At 66.2% G+C, this 23,090-nt stretch overlaps 2 protein-coding genes across 4 annotated transcripts; both read left to right on the top strand.

The window, feature by feature from the left end:
• The first annotated feature begins 729 nt into the window (after positions 1-729).
• Positions 730-16,813, top strand: USP2 (ubiquitin specific peptidase 2). 2 transcript variants are annotated; one of them, XM_056322876.1, is made up of 13 exons: positions 730-842; positions 4,301-5,064; positions 12,872-12,922; positions 13,214-13,337; positions 13,585-13,696; positions 13,777-13,887; positions 14,055-14,119; positions 14,213-14,316; positions 14,390-14,470; positions 14,625-14,703; positions 14,820-14,927; positions 15,121-15,241; positions 15,358-16,813. In XM_056322876.1, exons 2-13 carry the CDS (start codon positions 4,342-4,344, stop codon positions 15,443-15,445), a joined length of 1,767 nt encoding a protein of 588 aa, XP_056178851.1. In that variant the 5' UTR covers positions 730-842; positions 4,301-4,341; the 3' UTR covers positions 15,446-16,813. The 2 variants fall into 2 exon arrangements, with proteins under 2 accessions (XP_056178851.1, XP_056178852.1); XM_056322877.1 differs by lacking the exons at positions 730-842; positions 4,301-5,064 and adding an exon at positions 9,932-10,270.
• A 596-nt stretch (positions 16,814-17,409) lies between these two features.
• Positions 17,410-22,471, top strand: MFRP (membrane frizzled-related protein). Of its 2 annotated transcripts, none has more exons than XM_056322774.1 (13): positions 17,410-17,784; positions 17,888-17,999; positions 18,248-18,376; positions 18,733-18,888; positions 18,969-19,212; positions 19,306-19,436; positions 19,594-19,719; positions 19,873-19,949; positions 20,109-20,242; positions 20,450-20,580; positions 21,095-21,229; positions 21,386-21,513; positions 21,592-22,471. In XM_056322774.1, exons 1-13 carry the CDS (start codon positions 17,731-17,733, stop codon positions 21,814-21,816), a joined length of 1,782 nt encoding a protein of 593 aa, XP_056178749.1. In that variant the 5' UTR covers positions 17,410-17,730; the 3' UTR covers positions 21,817-22,471. The 2 variants fall into 2 exon arrangements, with proteins under 2 accessions (XP_056178749.1, XP_056178748.1); XM_056322773.1 differs by having other exon boundaries at positions 17,411-17,784; positions 20,094-20,242.
• Positions 22,472-23,090: the final 619 nt, after the last annotated feature.

Genomic DNA, 23,090 nt, shown 5'->3' with positions numbered 1-23,090 from the left:
TGCCTTGTCCCCCTTGGGGAATGGGCAGGAGGCTGTCCCACCCCTCCGGCACTGTCAGGTGGGCACAGAGCCCCTCCACCCCAAACCCCTTGCGGGTTGGAGCAGGTGACGTTGTTGACACAGGGTCCTGCCTCTGCCATTGCGGAGGGCTGGGAGCTCCCATGTAACCTCCAGGCTGGGACATTGTGTCTCAGGGGAGAGGGGACACAGCTCCAAGCCTGCGTAAGCGAGAAGCAGCTGTGCCGTAACACCTTGGATGGAGCAAGTGCTGTGTAAACTGAGCCCGTGCTGGGGCTCCACGGCTGCCGAGGGGGACAGCTGCCACCAGGCCACCGGCAGGAGAGCTCAGGCAGAGGACAGCGGCTGGAGAAGGAGCAGGATCTCTGCTCCTCTGCCCCCAGGGTGTTTGCCTCCCAGCTTTGGGCTGAGCTTCCCATCGGGAAGGCTGATGGAGCTGGTGCCTGGGACAGGCGTCCCCAGCAGCCCCACGGTGCCCCAGCTCCCTGGCGCTGGCTGCTGCCTGGCCATGTGATGGCAAACCGGACATTCCTGTGCCTCAGCTTCCCCTGACACGCCGGGAGGATGATGAGGGTGCAAGAGGCCTGACTCAGCCATGCCAGCCCCAGGGCTTTGCTGGGCAGCAGGGAAGCTCAGCACCATTACGGGCAGGGAGGGGCCAGGCAGGCCAGGAAGCGATGGGAGGAACTGGGGTTTTCTCACACCCCCTCAGCTCCTCGGGCTCCTGGCACGCTCTGCTCCACCGCAGCCCTGGGGTCTGCTCTGATGTGACGGGGGGCACTCCGCAGTGCAGGCGGCCCTAGCAGATGCAGCACTCCTCTGGGGTAAGACCTCTCTTCCCACAGCACCAACGGGTTAGTGAGCTGCTGTGTCTGGGGCAGTTCTCCCTCTCGGGCCCTGCACCCCTCCATTGGCTTCCCAAGGCACATGCTGCCCTGTAGACACCTGTCCCGCTGCCAGAAAGCACCGGCTGCTCTCCCGCTCCCAAGCCGGCGGCTTTCCTGGGGGCAGACGCACCCTGCGCACACCCATGGGGAGCAGCGGCTCCACAGCCGTGGCATGGCACAGTGGGAGGGCGCAGACACTGCTGGCAGTGGGCGATGGCACAGGGTGCTGTCAGAGAGCACGGGCAGCCCTGGCAGTGGGTGATGGCACAGCGTGCTGTCGGAGAGCGTGGGCACCGCTGGCAGTGGGTGATGGCACAGGGTGCTGTCAGAGAGCACAGGCACCCCTGGCAGTGGGTGATGGCACAGCGTGCTGTCGGAGAGCGTGGGCACCGCTGGCAGTGGGTGATGGCACAGGGTGCTGTCAGAGAGCACGGGCACTGCTGGCAGTGGGTGATGGCACAGCGTGCTGTCGGAGAGCACGGGCACTGTTGGCAGGGGGTGATGGCACAGGGTGCTGTTGGAGAGCACAGGCACTGCTGGCAGTGGGTGATGGCACAGGGTGCTGTCAGAGAGCACGGGCACTGTTGGCAGTGGGTGATGGCACAGTGTGCTGTCAGAGAGCACGGGCACTGTTGGCAGGGGCTGATGGCACAGGGTGCTGTCAGAGAGCACGGGCACTGTTGGCAGGGGGTGATGGCACAGGGTGCTGTTGGAGAGCACGGGCACTGCTGGCAGTGGGTGATGGCACAGGGTGCTGTCAGAGAGCACGGGCACTGCTGGCAGGGGCTGATGGCACAGGGTGCTGTCAGAGAGCACGGGCACTGTTGGCAGGGGGTGATGGCACAGCGTGCTGTCAGAGAGCACGGGCACTGCTGGCAGTGGGTGATGGCACAGCGTGCTGTCAGAGAGCACGGGCACTGTTGGCAGGGGCTGATGGCACAGGGTGCTGTCGGAGAGCACGGGCACCGCTAGCAGCAGGTGATGGCATGGGGCTGTGCCAGCACTGAGGCACCTGTCCTGAGCCCAAAGGATCATCTCTGCTGGCAGTGGGGACGGGTGGCAGGGGCAGCCCAGAGGGGGTCTCTGTGCCAGGCTGCTCTGTGTCCTAGCAAGGCAGGCAGCCAGGCGTGTGCTCCCTGGGAGCTGAGGGGCTCCAGCACTCCCAATCCAGCCCCTGTAGCGGGTGCCAGTCCCTTGGCCAGGGTCCCATGTCCCTCTGAGGAACATTCCCCACTGCACATGTCAAATCCCAGCTGGCAGAACCACCCCTGGGCCCTCCTAGTGCTGGCAAGGGTGGCCGCAGCCTGGCCGGGAAGAGCGGAGTGTTTCGTGGAGTCCTTGCCTGGGAGCAGGTCGTCCACACCTCAGCCTCTGTTCCCAAACAGGTCTGTGCGCTCCACCTTGCTCTTGCTTGTAAATAGTTTCCTCTGCGCTGTGGGATGGCGGTTCCCTGGGCAATAACAGCAACCGGGATGCAGCCGGCTGGCGGGCGAGCTGGGCTGCTGGCCAGGAGGCCATGGCGCCTGGATGCTGCTTCCCACCACCGTCTCCTAAAAGCAGCCCCCGGGCGTTTCCACGCCGGGTTAGTTGGGCAGGGGTGGCTGGGGGACCTGACACCGCAGCCACCTCAGCCCCCGCCCCAGGGTCTGTGGAGCCAAGGGGGGCTCATCTCCACCGTGCACACCTCCCTCCCACCACTCTGGTTTCATGGGGGTCGCTTCTGGCAGCCTGCCATGGAGGACGCCGGGCACACGGGCAGGGGCCACAGCAGGGCGGCTGGGGTGGCTCCCATCCCCGGGGCGATGCTTGCAGGGGGGTGCTGCCAGCTCCCTCAGGCAGGGGGTCCCGCTTGGGGCAGGCATGGCCGGGGACTCCTGGGCTCTGAGCAGGAGCCTGGATCCCAGCCAGGGTCAGGCAGGGAGCGAGTGATGCTGCGGTGGCTCCTCTTGCCGGGGATCCAGTGCCCGTCCCCAAGCCTGGATGCTCCCTGGGTGCTGCCGGGGCTGCGCAAGGGCTGGGCCAGGCACCATCTCCATCTCCGTCACCTCCTGGCTTGGAGCTGGGCCAGAGCCCGCCCTGGCGGGGCTGGGAAAAGCCTTTGAATCAGGGTCATCTCCCAGGTGACTGGAGACTCTCAGAGCCACATGAGCCACTGTCCTGCCAGGGAGGGGACGCCAAGCACCTGGGGAGCCGAGCGCCAGCAACGCCAGGACCGAGGAGCTTGGCTGGGGTCCTGCCTGCCCTGCTGCCAGCCTCAGCCCCAGGACAGGTAGGGGACCAGCCACCAGCCTGCCAGCCTGAGTGCTAAAAGCAAACTTTCCCCTGGCTCCGGGCAGGTGCTGGAGGCTGCTGGCTGCCATGCTGCCCTGTCCCAGCTCCGGGCTGGCTCCACGTGTGCCCTGGCCACCTCCATCCCTGTCCCATGTATCTCCTGCTCCGTGCAGGTGCCACCTGTGGGGACAGAGGGCTGGGCTGGCACCCACGCCTACAGGCTGGCTCTGCCTGCCTGGCGGGGGCACGGCAGCCGCCTCACCGGGAGGACTTGTGTCAGCTTGAATTACTGACGGGAGGGCAGCAGGGCGCAGCCGCGGCAGGGAGATGGGCAGGCTGCTTGGGTGGCCCGGCCTCTGCAATGAGGGGGTCCCTGGCTGTCCCCACAGTCCTCCAAAGGTGGTCGTGGCTACACCAAGGTCCTTACCTGCTGCCTGGTGCCAGGCACCAGGCATAGAGCAGGGATGGATGGCAAGGACTCCCACGCTGACGCCCTGACCTTGTCTCAGGCTCCTCAGCCAAGCAGGGGTGTGTTAGCAGTGAGCTGGAAATGACAACCCCCTGCCAAACCCCAGTACTCACTCTGAATAACAAGGGGAAGGTGCTGGTCTGGCTGGATCAGTCCATCCCGCCTGCCTATCTCGGCCAGAGTCGGACAAAAGCATCATGACTGTGATCATGCAACTGCCTCCCATCTGGAAGAGGCACTGGGGACACCTTCTCCAGCCCCAAGAGCAGGACAGCCACGGGGCTGTGTGGTAGGGATGCCAAGGCTGGGGCAGGGGTGACTGCCGCAGTCCCCTGACTTCAGTGACTGTGGGTGCCAGGATGCTGGGTGCCTCTGGCTGCGCCCCAGGGCTCCCTTCTGTGGGATGAGGTGCCTGAAGGCACATGGGTGGCAGTGACAGCTGGGCGCTGCTGTCCCAGGCTCTCCAGGAGGGCTGGCAGGCGGCAGGAGCCATAGCCACGCTGCACCCCACAGCCTGCCCTGCAGCCTTCATGCCCTGGGTTCCCGTTGTTGCCTGTCTGCCTCTCCAGGCAAGGCAGGAGCCAGTGGGCTACTGGGTGGGTGCCAGTGGTGGTGGGCACCTGGTGGTGCTGACCCCTGGGCTCTTCTCTTGCAGTCGATGCCTCCAGGAGAGCCTGCTGAGCCCCAGCCTCCAGTATGTCCCAGCTCTCTTCCACCCTGAAGCGGTACGTCGACTCGTCCAGGTATGCCGAGACCACCTACAGCAAGGTGCCCAGCGGCTACAGCTCCTACACCTCCTATGGATCCACCTTGGCCACATCCTATGCAGACAGCGACAAAATTGGCTTCAAAGCCAGCTACCTGGCCTCCCCTCGGTACCACCACACGGGGCTGTCCCCAACCAGTGGCTATGACAGCAGCCGGCTGCCTCTGTACCCCGACTCCAGCATCCGCCTGAGCCCCACGTACATCCGCACACAGCCCCAGCCACCCAGTGGCAGGCTGAGCGGGGGTGCGTGCTACCCCTTCGTGGGGGGCCCTAGCAGCCCCCCAGGCTACCTACCCACCACAGCATCTCTCAGCCGTCGCAAATCCATCAGCCACTCGGACCTGGCACGGGAGTTTTCAGGGCTGCACGCCTCGGACAGCACCTACACACCCAGCGCCCTCAGCACCCGGGGCCGCCAGGAGCTCGGTGCTCTACAGGGTCTCTACCAGGCTGCTGCACACTCCGACTACGTCCGCGGCTACCTGGAGAGCTATGGGAGGAAAAGCAGTCATGGCAGCCTCCCTGCTGGCCCCCTCAGCCCCTCACAGGCCACCCTCAGCTCTGCCCTGCCACCCTTGGGCACCCACTGTGCCAGGCAGCCCTGCGAGAGGGATGATGGCTACTGCGATGTGCCCACCCGGGACCCCACGGTGAGTGCTGCCTGCTGGGGCGGGGGGAAAAAGCTGTGCTGCGGCGGGGGGGACGGGGGGACACACGACGTGGTCCATGCCTGCTTGTACTGAGCCAGGGAGCCCGAGGCACCTTGTATGTTCTCCCTGGGAATTTCGGTGCGTTGCTCCGTGCCTCAGTTTCTGCATCTGTGCCAAGCAGGGCTGCTGCTGCTGCCCCTTCGAGCCGCCCGTGCCAGCACAGCAGCCCTGGGCCAGAGCTGCTGCGGCAGCCATGTACGGGGAGGCACGTGTCCTCCGCGGGGCTGTGCTCCTCGCTGCCTGCGCTGCTGGGAGCACAGCTCACGGGGTGCCCTGTGGCGAAGGGTGCCCATGTGTCAGCAGCAGTGTGCGTGCTGCACCTTTCTGCATGCGTGTGTGACAGCGGGTGACAGCACGGGCAGGCACACTCACACCCCCGTGCATGTAAACCTGCGTGGGCACATGCCGTCCACTGTGTCCCCACACAGCTGGCTGCGCCCGTACCCCCTGCCCTCTGCGCCCTCCCTGCCCTGGCCCAGTGCTGGGCCAAAGAGGGTTTCCTGCTGCCTCATCCCAGCTCCAGAAGGTGACACGACAGGGCTGGGCACTCGCCATGCTGGAGACACCCAGCTGGGAAGGCTGGTTTGGCTGGTACTGGCTCTGGCACAGTGACTGGGAGCCCCGCTGCCAGTCAGGTGTTTCACTGGTGCCCCGCGATGCCTGATCCCAGGCCATGGTCTGTTGCTGCCATCCTGGAGCCCTGCGCCCCGGCCACCAGCACGGGCCACAGCAGCCAGGGAAGCGGCAGTCTCTCCATGGCAGCGGCTGCTCTGCACAGCATCGTGCGTGGTGGCAGGCGCTCGGCGTCCCAGGCATCAGTTGGTGCTGCACCATCCCCAGAGCCTCAGCCCCGGGCCAGGAGCAGGCACCACACACAGCCCGGCTCGGGCACGCAGGGGAGCAGCCTGGTAATTTTCCACTCAGGTTTCCTTCCAAGATCTGGTCGGGCTCTGCCCGCATTGTCTCCCGCTCTCTTCCCAGTCAGCCATCGCTCACCCACGGTGGAGGCGAGTCTGCCCCGGCACAGGGTCCCACCTGCCCTTTGCTTCCCTGTGGCTCTGTCCCGCCATCGTCCAACCAAACCAGGAGTATAAGGGCTGGGGGACTCTTTTCTGCTTCCCTGCAAGCAGGAGAGGAAGCTCTTTCCACCCAGTGCCCCCACATCCCTCCCTGTGCCCAAGGGCCTGGGAAAAGGGCTGTGGGAGGCGCAGCTGGAGCACGGGGTAGGGAGGAACGGAGGCTGCTCCTGCCTGCCAGGTGCCCGCAGTTGGGGCTTAGTGGGAAAGGTCTCCCCCGACCCCCTGGAGCTGCCAGTTCCTGGCAGGGCTGGCTCCCCTCTGCCCTCTTCCTGGCACCCACCTGGGTTTTCAACCCCCACCCAAGTCCCCAGGCACGGGAGCAGGGGCCTTAGAGGGCGTGCGGCATCACAGCCCACTGCTGGCATCTCACCTGCCCCTTCCCCAGCGCCCTCCGCCCCAGAGCCAGCTGCACCGCACGCAGTGCCAGCAGTGCCCTGCCCTGTGTGGGACCCCCTGTGCCCAGCCTGCCTGGTCCCTGGACCCCGGCCCTGGGGCGAGGGAGCAGGATGGGGGGCTGGGGGGAGCGGAGGAGGTGCTGTGGAAGGGAATTCCTGCCTCCCCCTCTCACCCAGACCCTGGGAGAGGGGACCGAGAGGGGACCTGGCAGGTGCCGCCAGCCATGGGCACTCAGTAAAGGGCTCGCCACCACTGCTAGGACAGGGGTCCCCACCCCCCGGTGCCCACCCCCCGCTCCAGTGGGTGCCAGCCTGCTGCCAGAGGATGGCCATGGGGCAGCAGGGGCTGCGCTGCTCCCAAACCACTGCCTTGTGGTCTGTGTGCCAGTGCGGCCGGGGACTTTCCAGCCAGGGCTGAGGGGTGGCAAAGGTGAGCAGGGCTTGGCAGCTGGCACAGGGTGCTGGGGCGGGCACCTGTGCCAGGGCAGGCTGGATCGGTGACACTGGCTTACGTTTCCTTCGTGCTTTGATGGGCACACCTGCTATTTTCCACTCCTGTGCTTTTTTTCCTCCTTTTCCCAAGCCGGGAAGCAAATGTACCGATAGTAAAACAGACTCGGGCACCTGCAGTCGTGCCAGGTGCCGGAAACAAGCGCATGTTGCAGCCACAGCGCTGCCATCGGTTCTGCCCCATTACCCAGCCCCGAGAGCAGCGCCGGCAGCACCCGCTCCCGCTGGAGCCAGGGCATGGCAGGGCTGGCTCAGCACCTCCTCCCGTCCCTTCTTTCCCAGCCGCCTCCTGCCTCTGCACCACGCCAACCACCACCCAGAGGAGTTTGCAGCCAGGAGGTGAGGGTGCCCACGTTTGTTCCTACCCACGCTGTGGCTTTGTGCCTCAGTTTACCATCCCACAGGGCAAAGGGAGGCGCGAGCAGTGCCCGCCGAGCCGCCAGCTCCACGCAGGGCTGTGCTGGCTCCCGGGAAGGGCAGGCTGGCGGGGGGCAGGAGCGGAGCTGTGCCGCCCCATTAAGCACCCTGGGTGAACATAGGGTCAGAAGGCCAGAGCCACCCACAAAACCGCCGGCAGCTCTCCGCAGTCCCATCCCGAGCAGCTGACATCTCTGGCCTGCAGCCAGTCCCGGCCCTGCCTGCCTTGGCGGTGCCAGCCGGGCCTGTGGCAACCTCTGCCTGTGGCAGAAGGTCACCGCTGCAGAGGGGACAGCCGAGGGCAGGGAGCTGGCCCTGAGTGACGCCATCCCGCCAGGTCTCCCCTTCTCCCTCCGGCTCGAGCCTGGCCCCGAGAGCCTGCGTGCCGCCCAGGCTGCAGGGGGATTTGGTCCTTGGCCCAGGGCGCCCGATGCCACCAGGGCACAAGGTTCAGCACGGGATGTGGCTGAACGCTACCCCTCTCACCGTGGAACTGGCTCTGCCGGCACGCTGCATCCCCAGGGAGGGTGCTGCACCAGCACCCTGCGCAGTGCTTGGGGCAGGCTGCGCAGTGGGGCAGATCCTGCCCCCAGGTTACCAGCGAGCTGCAGGGCAGGGTGCTGGGAGCCCTGGCCGGCGTGGCACAGCGTGGCGCACGCCGGGGAGCCGTGCCATGGCCCATGGCCCAGGCTGCGACCTGCCACGGCTGCAGGGGGCACCGACACAGGCTGTGTGAGGCCGGTGGGTGCACACCCCCGTGTGCACACCGTGTCCCCGCGTGTGTACGGTGTACACACCACGGGGTGTGTATATATATATACACATGCGTGCACATGCAAGCGGGGATTACGACAAGCGTCCTGCTGTGATGTAAAAAGCCCTGGCCCCGCAGATGAATAACTGCAAGATGCCTCCTCAGATATTTTTGCTGGTGCCAAAAATAGCCTCCCTCCCTCTCCCCCCTCCCTCTCCCCCCTCCTTCCCCAGTCAGCCCTTCCAGTGGCTGCGCCGAGCTTGTGCCGCGGACAGGGGAGGCTGCAACTGCAGCAACCGGGATTCAAACAGCAGCCACCGGCTCTGGCTGGGCGGTGCTGGTGGGGGCTGGCATGGGGGGAGCAGTCTCTGCTCCGCACCTCCAGCCCCCTCGGTGAGGCTGGAAGCTGTGGCTGTCCTCGGAGCAGCCTGGCTGCGCTCCCTGCCCTCCGTCACCCATGGAAATTTCCCCGAGCGGTGGGTAAGGCACCTGGGCACGCACAGCAGTCGCAGGGCTCTGCTGCGGTCAGAGGGGTGAAGCAGCGGGAGACGCAGGACCGGGATGCAGGACACCTGGGCTCCCTGCCAGCTTCCTCACCTGCTCTTGCTGCAGGGGAAGAGCTGGAGCTCTGCCCGCCCCGTGCCTCAGTTTACCCAGCGCTCAGAGGGGACACACCAGATGCGGTCTCTGCTCCACAGGGGATTTGGGCGGGTGTTCCCCAACGAAGGCACTGAAATACCCTCTGAGCTCAACGCCAACGCACTCCCCAGAGGAGGGGGGGTATGCATTGCCTACTGTTGCTCATTGCCCCCCAAATGGCACTGCCCAGCAACCCCCCAACCCTCTCAGCCAGCCCCTGGTACAGGCACCCCATGCACCCACAACTGTGTGAGTGTCCCCGCTCTGCCAGGCAGGTGACCCCAGGCTGGGGCAGACCCCCAGCACCCACCCAGCCCCCGGGCCAGTGCCGTGCTGCCGGTGCAGTGGGAGGGGGACCGGCAGTGGGAGGGGGGGCCCGCTGCCCCGCTCCCCGGGAGTGCGGGGGCTTGTGCCAGGTGCCACATTGCCCTGGTCAGGCTGGTGCTGGGGGACAGGGGATCCCAGCGGGGGGGGGGGGGGGGGGGGGCACCGATGGCTGCCCGCCACCTGCCCATTGCCCCCGACCGGTGCTGGGGGGGGCACCTAGGGCTGCCCACCGCCTCCCCATTGCCCCCGACCGGTGCTGGGGGGGGCACTGATGGCTGCCCACCGCCTGCCCATTGCCCCTGGCTGGTGCTGGAGAGGCACCGAGGGTTATGTGCTGCTTCCCCCTTGCCCCCGGCCAGTTCTGGGGGGGCACCTAGGGCAGCCCACCGCCTCCCCATTGCCCCCGGCCAGTGCTGGAGGGGCACTGAGGGTTGCGTGCTGCCTCCCCATTGCCCCCGGCTCATGCTGGGGGGCACCTAGGGCAGCCCGCCGCCTCCCCATTGCCCCTGCCCGGTGCTGGGGGGGCACCGATGGCTGCTCGCCGGCCCCCCTCCGTGGTCCGCGGTGCCGGGACCGTGCCGGCGCTGGGCCCCACGGTCACGGCCGCCCCTCGCGGCCCCCCCCCGGCCCCCCCCGTACCACGTGGGGCGGCGGGGCCGGCCGTCACGGAGCGCGGTGCCTCTCCACCCATTTGATGTCAGAGCCGCTCAGGTGCCGTCAGCCCCGGCCCCGGCACCCGCACCCGCACCCGCACCCCAGCGCGGCGGGCTCCGGCCGGGCCGGCAGCCTGACCCCTGCCCCAGGCCCCGGCTGGCCCCAGGCGAGGGGTGCCCACCCCCCGGCAGCCCCCCCCCGAGCCGCGGCTGGCCCTCGCGGGGGCCATCATGAGGGACTCCTACACGGTGACGCTGCCCGAGGAGCCCCCCGCGCTCCCCGACCTTCACAAGGACCTGCGCCCCCGCACCTCCATGCCAGGGTCCCTGCTGGTCTCCACCTTCGTCGGGCTCGTCCTCAACAAGACCAAGGTACGAGCCCCCGCGGCCGCCCGCAGCCCCTTACCCTCCGGCTGGGGGGCAGGGGAGGGGGCTGCCCTCCCCGGGGAGCGCGGGGCACCCTCCCTCGCCGGAGGATGGGGTGCCTGGGGCTGGGTGCCCGTCCCGGGTGGCCGCGGGGCCGGCGTGCCCTGGTGCCCTGCCTGCAGAAGGGACATGGAGCAGGTGATAGCACGTGTCGCGACGCCTGGGTCCCTCTCCCAGCCCTGCCCCTGCGGTGACCTTGGCCAAGTCCCCGTGCCCCAGCCTTGCCGCTGGAAGGATGGGGCTGCTGGCCACGCTAGCCCCTCGGCCGTGCCACCGGGCTCAGGCTGGCTGTCCCTGGAGCCACAGTGCCGGGGCACATCTCCCCCGGTGGGAACAGCAGGCGCAAGGGGCAGGGAGGGCACTTACGTAAGGTGGCTGCTCCCGCTCCCCTGACACCCCGGCAGGCGCTTGGCCTGAGGACCCAGATGGGGAAGGACAAGGATCTTGTCCCTTGTCCCCATCCCTTGTCCCCTGTCCCCCTCCTGCAGTGCAGCCTCAGGGACTCCCCAGCCACCATCGCGTGAGCCAGCTCTCCTTCGCCGCCTCCGAGCAGCACCGTGTCCTAGATAAAGCCCTGGACGGGCAAGGGGGATTAGCTGGAGTTGAGTCACCCAGGGGAGGGAAAAGCAGGGTGTGGGGGGGAAATAAGACCTCGGTACACGCAGGCTTGTGCTATGGTATGGGAGCACCTGCCCCCCCTCCAGCCCCAGCCCTCCCCTGGGGTGGCTCCAGGCTCTGGGAGGGCACTAGGTCCTGGCCTGGCCAGGCAGCGGGCGAGTGTGAGGTCCATGGGGAGGTTTGCACCCACGCTGGCCAGTTCCTCCTGGCACACAGTGGGAGCTGCCAGACCAGGGCGACTGGACCAGCAGCATCCTGGTGGGGATGGCTGGGGCACATGGGGCAGCACCCAGGAATTGCTGCTAGCCCCCCTGCCCCGGCACTGTGACCTTGCCCGCAGTAGGCATGGGGACATGAGCAGCCAGCTCTCGGGGGCTTGGCCTCTTCAGGGCTTGTAGGCTGTTGGGACACAGACCCACCTGTCTTGCTGCCTGCTCAGCCCTGTCCGCTCAGGGACTGTCACCAGGCCAGCTCCGCCAGCCGTGGTGCAGCACTGACCCACCACAGCCTTCTGGCACCCCTCACCTGGCTGAGCCTGCCCCCCAGCCGGGGGGTCCTGGCCTGGGACCGGTGCTGGGGTTGCCTGGCACTTCTGCACAGCCACCCCCCAGGACTGAGCACCACGGCTGGGGACACCCCTGTGCGCTGGGCACTGCGGGGGCACTGATGCAGCACATGGGTACACGGTCTGTCCGGCAGACTCGCGTGTGCCCACACCGGGTGGCTGAGTCCCCACCGGTGCTGGTCCCCCCTGAGGTGGGTGATGCCTGCGCCGTCGCTAAGGAGCACGTGTAACTGGATCTGGGTTATTTTGGGCTGCTGTCAGGGCTGGGTGCTCAGCACCTCCCACACACACACACCAGCTGCTGCTATTTCAGAGCTGCTGGGCCCCCTCCTCTCCTCCTCCCCCTCCTCACGCCTGGGGTGGGCAGCTGGGGCATTTGCCTGAGGATCCTTAAAACCCGGTCATCTGGGGGGGTGTGTCTGACCCTGCAAGCCCTGTTGGCCCCCCACCCTGCTTGGGCACAGCTCAGGGGGGCTTGGCTCCACCACTGCCCTCTGCGCTGGGCTTGCATGCAGGGCTGGGCGCAGGACCCCCCCCCGGCTGCCACTACTCATCCCTGCCAGCATCTGGTCCCCTATGCTGGGAGAGGGGTGGGCAGTTCTATGGCCCCCCAGACCCCACCGCGCTCTCGGTCTCTCCAGCAAAGAGTGGTGATGCCTCCTGACCCCCCCAGCCCCCGTCCGTGCCTGGTGTGAGCCTGCCCGGCTCAGGGAGCGCCTGGGCACCTGGAAGAGGCACGGCACAGCCAGGCCAGCAAGCGGCTGGGGGGGCACCGCTGGGCATGCAGCCCCGTCCCCCCAGCTGATTGCCGCAGGGCTGGGCTTGCATTTTCCCAAGTGGACTTTATCCTGCAAAACAGCTGTGCCAAAGCCTGGGCTGTGCTTGTGCAGGGTGTCCTGGAGGGGACAGCCAGCGTGGGCAAGGTGGGCAGCAGTGGGGCACTGGGCACCTCCTGCAGCTGTGGGGCAGGCACAGGGCATTGCTGCCCCCCAGGTTCCCGGGGCACAGGGCTGGCAAGGGTAGGCAGCAGGGGGGGGTGGGCTGGCCTGCAGCCCGGGGCATGGGCCAGCAGTGTCGCCAGGCAGGGAGAACTTTGAGCCCTGCACATTATCCTGGGCCAGGGAGCCAAGCAGCGGCAGCGGCCAGGCAGGCGGGATGGGGCAGGCAAGCGCTGGCTTCCCACCAGCTCCTCAGCCACGGTCCTGGGCGCAACTGGTGCAAAGAGCAGCTGTGGTGCTGGCTCTGCCCATGATGCACACGGCAGGATGGGGCCTCTGCTTGGACTTGAAGCTCTGCTCCACGCAGATGCCTGCGGCACGTGGCCTCACTGGCCCCCGTCTCACCCCCGTTCCCTCTCTCCGCAGAGCTCTAAAACAGTGCAGGGGCTGACCGGCCTGCGAAACCTCGGCAATACGGTGAGTGCTTACCCCGGCACCCGGCCGCGTGGCCCCAGCTCACACCGTGCTCTTCTGCGGGCTCATCTGTGGGGCAGTGGGGAGCCCTCTCCCTTCACCTCGCTGCCAGCACCCACACTTGCCCCGGCAGCTCCCTGCACCCCGCTCCTGACGGTGCTGGCTGAGGAAGAGCTTCCCATGCTCCGCACTGCTTCATCCCTACCCTCTGCCCACCCGCCCCAGGTGTCCCCCTGCAACCGCCTGCCTCCCTCTGCCTCCCGTTGCCATGGTTTTCTCTTCTGCCTCCCCCAGTGCTTCATGAACTCCATCCTGCAGTGCCTGAGCAACACCAAGGAGCTGCGGGATTACTGCCTGCAGAACCAGTACCTGCGGGACCTCAACAACAACAGTCGCATGCGCACCGCGCTCATGTCAGGTAACCGTCAGTCACCGGCGCCTGCGGGGCTTCCCTGCAGCACATCCCTGCAGCAGTCCCTGCTTTCCTGAGCCAGAGGTCAATGCTTCTCCCCACCCTTGCTGGGGCAGGTGCTGTGCTGTGGGTGCCCAGGCAGTGGGAAGGCTGGGTCTCCCCTCCAGAGTTACCCCGGAGTGGGTGGCTGAGCTCTGCCCTGGAGGGCATGGCAGTGCCACCGGGCACCGCTGACCTGCCTCTTTGCCCACAGAGTTTGCAAAGCTGATTCAGCTGCTGTGGACCTCATCGCCCAACGACAGCGTGAGCCCCTCTGAGTTCAAGACGCAGATCCAGAGATATGCCCCTCGCTTTGTCGGCTACAAGTAAGGGGTGGCAGCGCAGGGGTGGCAGGAGGGAGCTGAGCCCCTGCTGCTGCTCACCAGCTGTGCCCCGTGTCTTGCAGCCAGCAGGATGCCCAGGAGTTCCTTCGGTTCCTCCTCGACGGGCTGCACAGCGAGGTGAACCGTGTGCTGGTGCGGCCACGGGCCAGCACGGACACCCTGGACCACCTCCCGTGAGTGCTGGCTGGGGTGGAAGCAGGGGACAAGCCCCACCGATGAGCTCACTGCCTGCAAGCACGGCCCAGGGACAGTGACCGCATGGGTCCCTCTGGGCTGGGTCACAGGGGCTGGCGTCCCCCAGGTGACACTCAGTACCACTCTGTCTTCCCATCTCTTGCAGTGATGACGAGAAGAGCCGGCAGATGTGGAGGAGGTACCAGGAGAGGGAGGACAGCCGCATTAGTGGTGAGCAGGGCTGTGAGGAGAGGAGGGCAGGGCTGCGCTGGGAGCAGGGTTGGGAACCGGGGGTCTCACCCTGCTTTGTCCCATCCCCACCAGACCTCTTCGTTGGGCAGCTGAAGAGTTCGCTGACCTGCAGCGAGTGCGGCTACTGCTCCACAGCCTTCGACCCCTTCTGGGACCTGTCCCTGCCCATCCCCAAGGTAAGTGGTCCCTGCTGGCTCCCGGCCCCCTGCCCCACACACCCTGTCCCTAACCCACACTGTGCTCCCACAGAAGGGCTACGGGGAGGTGACCCTCATGGACTGCCTACGGCTCTTCACCAAGGAGGACGTGCTGGACGGGGATGAGAAGCCGGTACGGGACACGGGGCATGGGGGTGTATGGGCTTGCCTTAGTGCAGGCTGGGCCCCTTTTCCTCCATGCCTTTGTTGCCAGGACTGTGGGCTTGTTGCCCGGTGGAGCTGGCCACTGCCCTCACCCTCCTGCTTGTGCTGTTTGTCTCTCACAGACATGTTGTCGCTGCAAAGCCAGGACGAGGTGCACAAAGAAATTTAGCATCCAGAAGTTCCCCAAGATCCTGGTGCTTCGTATCCTTCAGGCAGAGGGACAGGGACAGGGGGTGCTGGGGTGGGGGAGGGGGTGTGTGCAGGTGGTTCCTTACAGGTTCTCCTTTGTCCCTTGGCTCCTTGACATGACCCCCCAGACCTGAAGCGCTTCTCAGAGGCCAGGATACGAACGAGCAAGCTCACCACCTTCGTCAACTTTCAGCTGAAGGACCTGGACCTCCGGGAGTTCGCCTCACAGAGCTGCAGTGAGTGCGGGGCTCTCATGGCTCCAGCCCAGCCCTGGGCTCCCAGCTGGGTCCCTCATGCCCCCAGGGTGCTGCAGCCTGCGGTGGGAGCTGCAGACATTCGGGGTGCTGGTCCCTCCTGGCTCCAGCTCCATGCTGGGGGGCAGTGGGGCAGCCACCAGCATGGCTTGAGCACCACCCTTGCTCCCCGCAGACCACGCTGTTTACAACCTCTACGCCGTCTCCAACCACTCGGGTACCACCATGGGGGGACACTACACTGCCTACTGCAAGAGCCCCGTCTCCAGCGAGTGGCACAGTTTCAACGACTCCCGGTGAGGCTGCATGTGGGACAGGGTGGCGGTGGGATCAGGGCGAGCAGGGACCCCCTGCCCAGGGCACCCCGGTGCCTTATCCCCGTTGCTCACAGCACATCTCCCCATCTCCACAGTGTTACCCCGATGTCATCCAGCCACGTCCGCAGCAGCGATGCCTACCTGCTCTTCTATGAGCTGGCCAGCCCGTCCTCCCGCATGTAGCCAGCCCTGCCTCCCTGGGGACCCCCCGCGCCACCCCTCAGAGCTGGCCCCTCCAGGTTTCGGCCATTTGCTCCCCGGGTGCAAGAGGGAGGTGAAGAGGAGAGACCCCGAGGTGGCTGCAGGGGGAGGCTGGAGGTGGCCAGAAGACCCCAGGCAATGACACCCCAGCTCCAAACTGAGGAGGGCAGCCCACGGCGGGGCAGGGCCCGGGCAGCTCAGGCGCCTCCTGGTCTCTGGCATTTGGTTTTTGCCTTGGGGTACGTTTTAGTTTCTTTTCTTTTTTTTTTTTTTTTTTGGTGGTGTGTAATAAAAGTACTGAGCAAGGGACTCTGCGGGCATGGGGCTGCCTGCCCCATTGACTCAGCCAGGACCTCTGCTCCCCTGGGAGAGCAGCCAGAGCTGGGGGACCTGGGAGAGCCTCCCGCATCCCTCCGGGCGTCTTGGCACTCCCATTCCGCTTGGCCATCCCAGAGGATTCGTGAACTGCTCCTGGCCTCCTCCTGGCACTTGGGAACCTCCTGGCAAATGAGCCCAGCCCTTCAGTTGCCCATCGCAGGCAGCACGTCCCCACCAGCTGCCCCATGCACACTCCTCAAAGCAGCCTGAGTTCAGGCCCAGACTCATGGACAGGAAGAAGGAAAACATTTTGTGGAATTTATATGTATTTATAGTGGACTTCGCTCAACCTGGAGCAACCCACTGCTTCCCGGCTCTCCAGGGACTTGTGCCGGGGGATGCTTCAGGTAGATTTTTACCTGCCTCCTCATACAACGGTGCCTTAAACCATTTAGGGGAGCGGGAGGCCATTGGGGTTGCACAGGAATGTCCGTCCTGCGGAGGAGGGGGAGGTGAGGACAGTGGCTTTCCGGGACCATCTGCAATTGGGGCTTTCTTCTTCCTGCGATCAGGAGCCCCCCCGGGTGCCCGGGGATGCGCGTCCCCACCCACCTTGCTGCTCTGTCCTCCAGCTAGCAAACGCCAGTGGCCTTTTTAGCCTTTTCTCTAATTTATTCTCCCCATCCTGCCTTGCCTGAGGTGCAGCGGGAGGAAAGATGGGCCCGACCCAGCACAATCCCAGCCCCAGCCTGCAAGGCAGCTACATCCAACCCAGCAACCCATCCTGCTTCGCCCTCGCTGGCCCTGCGGGCACAGGCAGAGCACTCTGGCGTGGTGAGCATCCAGCCCAGCCGGGGCATCCCGGCAGGGCCTGGGGAGGGCAGGCCAGGATGGAGGGGCTGCCCGCGGCAGGTACCGAACTGGGGCAGCGTTGCTGCTTGGCAAGTGGCTTGTTTACTGTGTAAGCAAGATGGGTGGGAAGTGTCTCGTACAAGGGAGACTCGTGCAGGAATAAATTTTAGCTTGAACAGAGCGCTGTGTACGTGTGCTTGTCTCTGGGTGGGCAGGTGAAGGGCTGCGGCTCCAGCAGCAGGAGGGAAACCACCACCACCGGTGCCGGAGCAGCCTGCCCGTGCATGGCTCCAGGCGCCCAGGGCTTGCTTGGAGCAAGGCAGGCATGCGTGCAGGCGGCAGTCCCTCTCCTCTCGCGGTGCCCGGAGGCAGAGGGAGCCTTTCCTCCTACTCCAGCCCTGCGGAGCTCCCCAGTGCCCATGCTCTTCCCCCAAAGCCCTTGAACAATAGCCCCTTTCTCCCCTGCTTAGGGATGGAGACGGGCACCGAGGCATTAAGCGGCAGTGGGAATGCAGGTGGCGGGGCTCAGGCACCCAGTGCTGGCGAGATGCGAGGGAAGGAGGGACACATGGTTCAGCCTGGGGTCCCCAAGGCAGCCCCTTCAGTGCTGCCCTGCGCCGGCGGCGAGCCCGGAGGCGGCAGGCAAACCGGTGGTGCTTCTGTGCGCCCAAAAGCAGTGTTCCTGGCAGGACGGGCTCCCAGCGGGGCGGGTGCGAGCACACCTTCCCCTTTAAGACGCTGGTTCTCTGTGCCAGAGCCTGACCTCGGCATCCTCAGCTGAGCTGGATTAACAGGGCGAGGGGGAAGGGGCCTGCAGAAGGGACTGGGGCTGCCGGCCTCCCGGGGTTCCCTGCATTCGCAACGTGGCAGGCATGGCCCTCGGGGCTCCACGGGGTCTGGTGTTGGGGTGGCACATGTAGGCACAGCTGGCGCTGCCACCGCCTGAGCCCCGGTGCGTGGAGCAGGGGTCCCCACGCTGCCCCAGGGTCAATGGGGGCAGCTGGGGAGGAGTGGGTGGTGGGGCGGGCGGCTGCGCTGGGGGGCAAGGCGCACTGGGGAGGCTTCTAGCCAGGCTGCCCTGGCAATCATCTGCCGCCATGAAAGACTTCACTGAAATCACGCTTTGCCCCGAGACTCTGGATCACAGCAAGGTAGGGCTGGGGGAGTGGGTGCTGCCTCGGGGTCCCCACCTAGCCACCCGCGGGTCCTTCCAGCGTGTTCCCTGTGGTACCACCCATGCTCACTCTCCTGCAGACTGAGTTCTGCAACCCTGTCTTTGAGGGCGAGGAGCCCCGGGCAGCGCCAAGCGCCGAGCGCCCACCGGGCGAGGATGGGACCAGCCCTGCGTCACCCCGAGACGGCCTCGGTACCAGCCTGGGGGTTTGTACACGCGCCCCTGTCCACGGGGACCCAGAAGCAGTCGTGGGTCTGGGAGGGGGGGTGGCAGGGCAAGTTCCCCACAGGGCTTAGGGGACCTACTAGTCCTTGTCCCCCTGGGGACAAGGGGGTCGGGATGTACCCAGCCAGGGCTCAGCCAGCTCTGCGGGAAGGTGGCAGCGTAGGGGTATGGTGAGCAGCAACCCGGGTCTGCCCGCTTTCCTCGCCTCCCTGCAGGCTGGCGGCTCTGGGGCCAGGCAGGCTGGCAGTACCGTGCGGACTGCAAGTTCACCTGGCTCTGCGTGGCTCTGATGAGTGCCATCCTCCTCTTCCTCATCAGCCTCCTGCTGGGCATCGTCATCCACCGTGAGTGCCCGAGCAGGGAGGGCTGGGGGGACAGGCTGTGACCATGGGGTGGGGGACACAGAGCCGGCTCAGAGGGGGAAAGGGGCACAGAGAGGGCATCCATCCTACACTGGTCTGCCCATCGTGGGGAGAGAACGCACCCACGCACAGGAGCAAGGGGGGTCTCCACCACCCTGGGATGTGGCAGGGCACCAGGCCCCCTGAGAGCTGGGTGGGATCCCCCGAGTCCTGCACACGTGTGGGGTAGGGTGGGAGCACAGGACGTGGGGCTGGGTGGGCTTCCTAAGCCCCTTCCCTGCACTGCAGCCGTTTCTCCCCGCTGGGGCTGAGCTGTCCCTGCTCTTCCCTGGGCACAGAGCTGACGTCCCCGCAGCCACCCAGTGCCACAGCCCTGCCTGCCCGTGGCACTGCCACCACCACCGCAGCACCCACCCGAAGGGACCCCCCAGCCCACAAAACAGCTGCCACCCCAACCCAGAGCTGGCTGCCCACAGCCCGCACAGCAGCACCGGGTAAGTCCCGCGTGGGGCCGCGCGCCGGGACGGCGATGCCCTGCGGCGGGAGCTCATGCCCACGCTGTTGCCCCGTGCAGCCTGCGGTGGGACCCTGCGGGGCCCCGAGGGCTCCTTCAGCTCCCCCAACTACCCCGGCCCCTACCCGCCCGACGCACTCTGCATCTGGCGCATCACGGTGGGCCCCGGCCTCGCCATCCAGCTGAAGATGGAGACGTTCAGCGTGGAGGGCACTGCCTCCTGCCTCTTCGACCGTGTGGAACTCTACGAAGAGCAGGGGGCCGGTGGCGTGGACCCTTCCCCAGCACGGGGGGCCCTGACCAGGTAGAACCCGTCACAGCTGGGGAGCGTGGTGGTGCAGTGGGCAGGGGGCAGCATCTCCAGGGCGAGCAGTGTCACCCCTTGTTCTGCCCCCAGGTTTTGCGGCAACGTGCCCCCCCCGACCTTCAACACCAACTCCAACCACCTGCGCGTCACTTTTGTCTCCGACAGCAGCGTGGGCGCCCCAGGCTTCAGCGCCCGCTACCGCGCCGTGGCTCCCAGTGAGAGTGAGTACCCCCACCCCCAAGCACTGCCAGGACCCCTCGCTGCAGGCAGGCAGAGGTAGCACCAGGGGGTCTCCGGTAACCCCCAGGGGCACTGGGGGAGGGGAAGGTGCCCGGTGGGACCCCACCACCAGCCTGGCCGTTTCTGCCTGCACTGCAGAGAGCTGTGCCTGGGACGAGCACTTGTGCGACCAGGGGCTCTGCCTCCACCTGGGCTTTGTCTGCGACGGCTTCCACGACTGCGTAGACAAGAGCGATGAGGCCAACTGCAGCCTGAAACACAAAGGTGGGCCAGCCCCCCACCTACAGCCCCCAGCCCCCACGGCACCCAACCAGAGGGCACAGCGATGGGCGGCGAGAGGCAGGGGCAGGGGAGTGGGGAGATGGAGTGAAGGGAGAGGGGCGGGGGGTAAAGCTGCACGTGTGTGTGTCCCTCCAGAGTGCGGGGGGCTGCTGACTGCCTTGGAGGGGCACTTCTCCACCCCGAGCCATCCCCAGCCGTACCCACACCAGCAGGTGAGAGAAGGGATGCTTGCTGGGTGGAGGTGGGAGCAGGGTGGGGGTGAAGGCGGGCAGGGAGGAAGGCAGCCTCCCACTGGGGAGAGCTGGGGTGCCCCTGCCCGGCTTCATGGGTGTCGCTGGCTGCCCCCTGCCCTGCAGCTGTGCCTCTGGCAGATCTCAGTGCCCGTGGGCCACATCATCGACCTGCGCTTCCACAACTTCAGCCTGGAGTCGCATGAGGACTGCAGCTTTGACTTTGTGGAGGTGCACGACAGCGCTGGCACGGGGGCCGCCAGCCTCATGGGCAGGTACAGGCACCCCTGGTGTCTCACACTGGTGGCTCACCCCTGGTGGCTCACCCCTGGTGGCTCTGGCTCTGCTGCACCAGCCTGGGTGCACTGGGCTCCTGTGGCTCAGCTGGGGAAACTGAGGCACAGGGCAGGCTGGTTTGGGTAGGTGCTGGTCGCACCCCACTGCCCACCCTGACCCTACCCCTCACCCCACGACCCCGGCAGGTTCTGCGGCCACCAGGTACCGGGCACCCTGACGTCCTCACGCCATGTCATGACTGTCCTCTTTGTGGCGGACGAGGGAGTAGCAGACGATGGTTTCTTTGCCACCTACCAAGCCCGCAATGCCACAGAGAGTAGGTAGCCAAGCAGGGGCGCAGGCGGCCCAGAGGGGCTGTGCAGCCATCATCCCTGGGGGCCTTCAAGGCCAGACTGGATAAGCCTTGGAAAAAACTGCTCTTACCCCGTAGCTGACCCTGCTTGGTGCAGGAGGTTGGGCTGCAGGCCCCTGGGGTCCCTTCTCACCTGAATTACCCCACGACCCCATTGATGCTAGCCATGGGAACATGGCCTGGAAGGGCTCACCCGCACACAGGCACAATCCGTCACCTGAGGGCTGCCCCCAGACAACCCAGGGAATTTGGGATCCCCCCAAGCTGGGCCAGTGATGGTCGCCTATCGGCCATGGCTTCCAGGTGGAAGTGCTCTGCAGCCACTTGCCATAACGTCCCCTGGCCAGTGACCAAAAAGAGCACAGGCAGGGGTGGTCAGCATGGGGACAGGCTGACTCCCAGCCACAGCCAGCCTGCTCTCTGCCCGTGCCCGTGCCTGAGCCCATGCCCTGCCGCACTGGCCCCTCTCGTCTCACAGAGACCTGCAGCCCCGCAGAGTTCTCCTGCGGGAACGGTGAGTGCCGGGCGCTGGAGTCTGTGTGTGACGGCTGGCACGACTGCCCCGACGGCACCGATGAGCTGAACTGCACTGGGGTCTCCTACCCGGCCTTTGGTGAGTACCACCCCTGGGTGCTCCACTTAGCCCCCCCTGAGCCCACCTGCCCCAGGAGACACACTGGCAGCTGCCCCACGGCTAACATTGGCCCCGAGACACAGCTGGTGGTCATCGCTGCCACTATAAGAAGTGAAGCACCTTGCCCTGTGGCAGGGTCTGTCTGTGAGCCGGTGGAAGTAGAGATGTGCCTGGGGCTGGGCTACAATGCCACCTCCTTCCCCAACATCTGGCTGGCCATCCCAGACCAGGAGGGAGCCGCTGAGGTGCTGCAGGACTACCAGGTGAGCTGCAGGGGGGCTGCCGGGGGGGCTGCCTGCCCCACACCGTACCGTGTCACACTCATCGTCATTTTCCTACAGACGCTGATGGAGCTCGCCTGCTACCAGCACCTCCGCCTGCTCATCTGCAGCCTCTTTGTGCCCAAGTGCACCCCAGATGGGGGTGTCCTGCAGCCCTGCCGAGCCGTGTGCCTGGCTGCCGAGCTGCGGTGTCAGCAGTCCCTTGGCCTCCTTGGCATCCTCTGGCCCATCAACTGCAACATCCTGCCTGACTCCAATGACCCCGTAGAGTGCTTCCAGCCCTGATCCGGCAAGAAAAGAGGAGCAGGGGTGAAGCAGCATGCCCAGAGCTGCCCCCCTTCCCCTGCCCCTCCATGTCCCTCCCATCCTCCTCCTGTTGCAAATACCCAGCTGCTGGGGTGGTCCCCATCAGCAGCACCCCATTGCCAGGCTCCTCACCTGTCAGCCCCTCTGCTCAGTGCTCAGCTCAGTGCCTGGATGCCAGGGGCTTGCCCGCAGGACCAAGTCCCTGGGGAGCAAGTGCCCCTTCCCAGCCTTGCTACAGGGAAGGGCTGGTGCTGGAGGGGCTGAGCCCACAGGCTGGAGCTGTTCGGGAGACACCGTGACAAGTCCCCCTGCCAAGCAGCAGGATGGTGGCAAGGGAGTTCGGCGCTGCCTCCTCATCCTCGGCCAAGCCCAGGCGTGCTGGCCAGAGCTGTGCATGGTTCCCAGCCCACTTCTCTCTTCCAGCTTCTGCAGGCTGTGCACGACCTCTTTCCTGCAGCCCTCAGGCAGCTGCTAGCCTAGCTGGGGAAGGGTTAATGCCTCCCAAACGGAGCAAGGCTGGGCCGAAGTGAGCCAGGCTGAAGGCAGAAGAAGAGCCCAGGGCTGCCTGTGTCCCACAGCCCCAAAGCCAGAAGAATAAACAGCGTGAGCAGCTGAAAAACCCAATGAAGCAGGTGGCTCATTCGGGGAAGGTCTATTTGTGGGTCCTTCCAGATCGCGGGGAAACTGAGGCATGGGCCAAGGGAGGGAAGCCTGGGGGACGGGGTCTGAGCAGGAATAGAGGGGCACAGGGGAGACTGCCTGTCTGCAGGGGGGAACAGGCTGCTGGCTGTGCCCTCGACGGGCTGGGGGGGTTGCAGGGCCCCAGGGAGATGGATGGATCTCAGAGGGGGTCAGGCTGGTAGCCCTACGGTGCATGGAGGGGATCCTGCCCCAGCAAGGGCTGCTGGCTGGGCTGGCCCTGTTGGCTTCAGGCCACCCTGATGGACACAGGCCCGGCAACACCCCGTAGCCACAGGCCTGGCAACACCCCATGGCCACAAAGCAGCTCCCAGCTGGCCAAAAACAACAGCCCCTTCACACCTTCGGGGAGAGGAGCCAGGCGGCTCCCAGCCAGCGCCCGGCCCAGCCCCAGGCACCCGGGGCAGGAAGGCTCAGCCGGCAATGTCACCCGCACTGCTGCGGGCCCTGGCACAGGGAGGAGGAAGCCGGCAGTGCCGGCATGCTTCCCGCTGCCCTCATCCGCCCTGAGCACGTGGGAAAGTCGCCTGCCCAGATGGCGTTACTGGGAGCAG

This window comes from Falco biarmicus, chromosome 20 (genome assembly GCF_023638135.1).
Source record: "Falco biarmicus isolate bFalBia1 chromosome 20, bFalBia1.pri, whole genome shotgun sequence".
Taxonomy (NCBI): Eukaryota; Metazoa; Chordata; class Aves; order Falconiformes; family Falconidae; genus Falco; species Falco biarmicus.
Note: the sequence above shows the minus strand (reverse complement) of the source record. Positions and strands in the feature narration are given on the sequence as shown.

What these genes read in the sequence shown, in the direction of transcription:
- USP2 (XM_056322876.1), top strand. Translation starts at nt 4,342, where the DNA reads ATGTCCCAGCTCTCTTCCACCCTGAAGCGGTACGTCGACTCGTCCAGG. An exon ending in TGCCCACCCGGGACCCCACG is followed by an intron (nt 5,065 to 12,871) that starts GTGAGTGCTGCC and finishes CTCTCTCCGCAG; the next exon opens with AGCTCTAAAACAGTGCAGGG. An exon ending in GGAGGACAGCCGCATTAGTG is followed by an intron (nt 14,120 to 14,212) that starts GTGAGCAGGGCT and finishes CATCCCCACCAG; the next exon opens with ACCTCTTCGTTGGGCAGCTG.
- MFRP (XM_056322773.1), top strand. Translation starts at nt 17,731, where the DNA reads ATGAAAGACTTCACTGAAATCACGCTTTGCCCCGAGACTCTGGATCAC. An exon ending in GTCACCCCGAGACGGCCTCG is followed by an intron (nt 18,000 to 18,247) that starts GTACCAGCCTGG and finishes GCCTCCCTGCAG; the next exon opens with GCTGGCGGCTCTGGGGCCAG. An exon ending in GCTGGGCATCGTCATCCACC is followed by an intron (nt 18,377 to 18,732) that starts GTGAGTGCCCGA and finishes CCCTGGGCACAG; the next exon opens with AGCTGACGTCCCCGCAGCCA.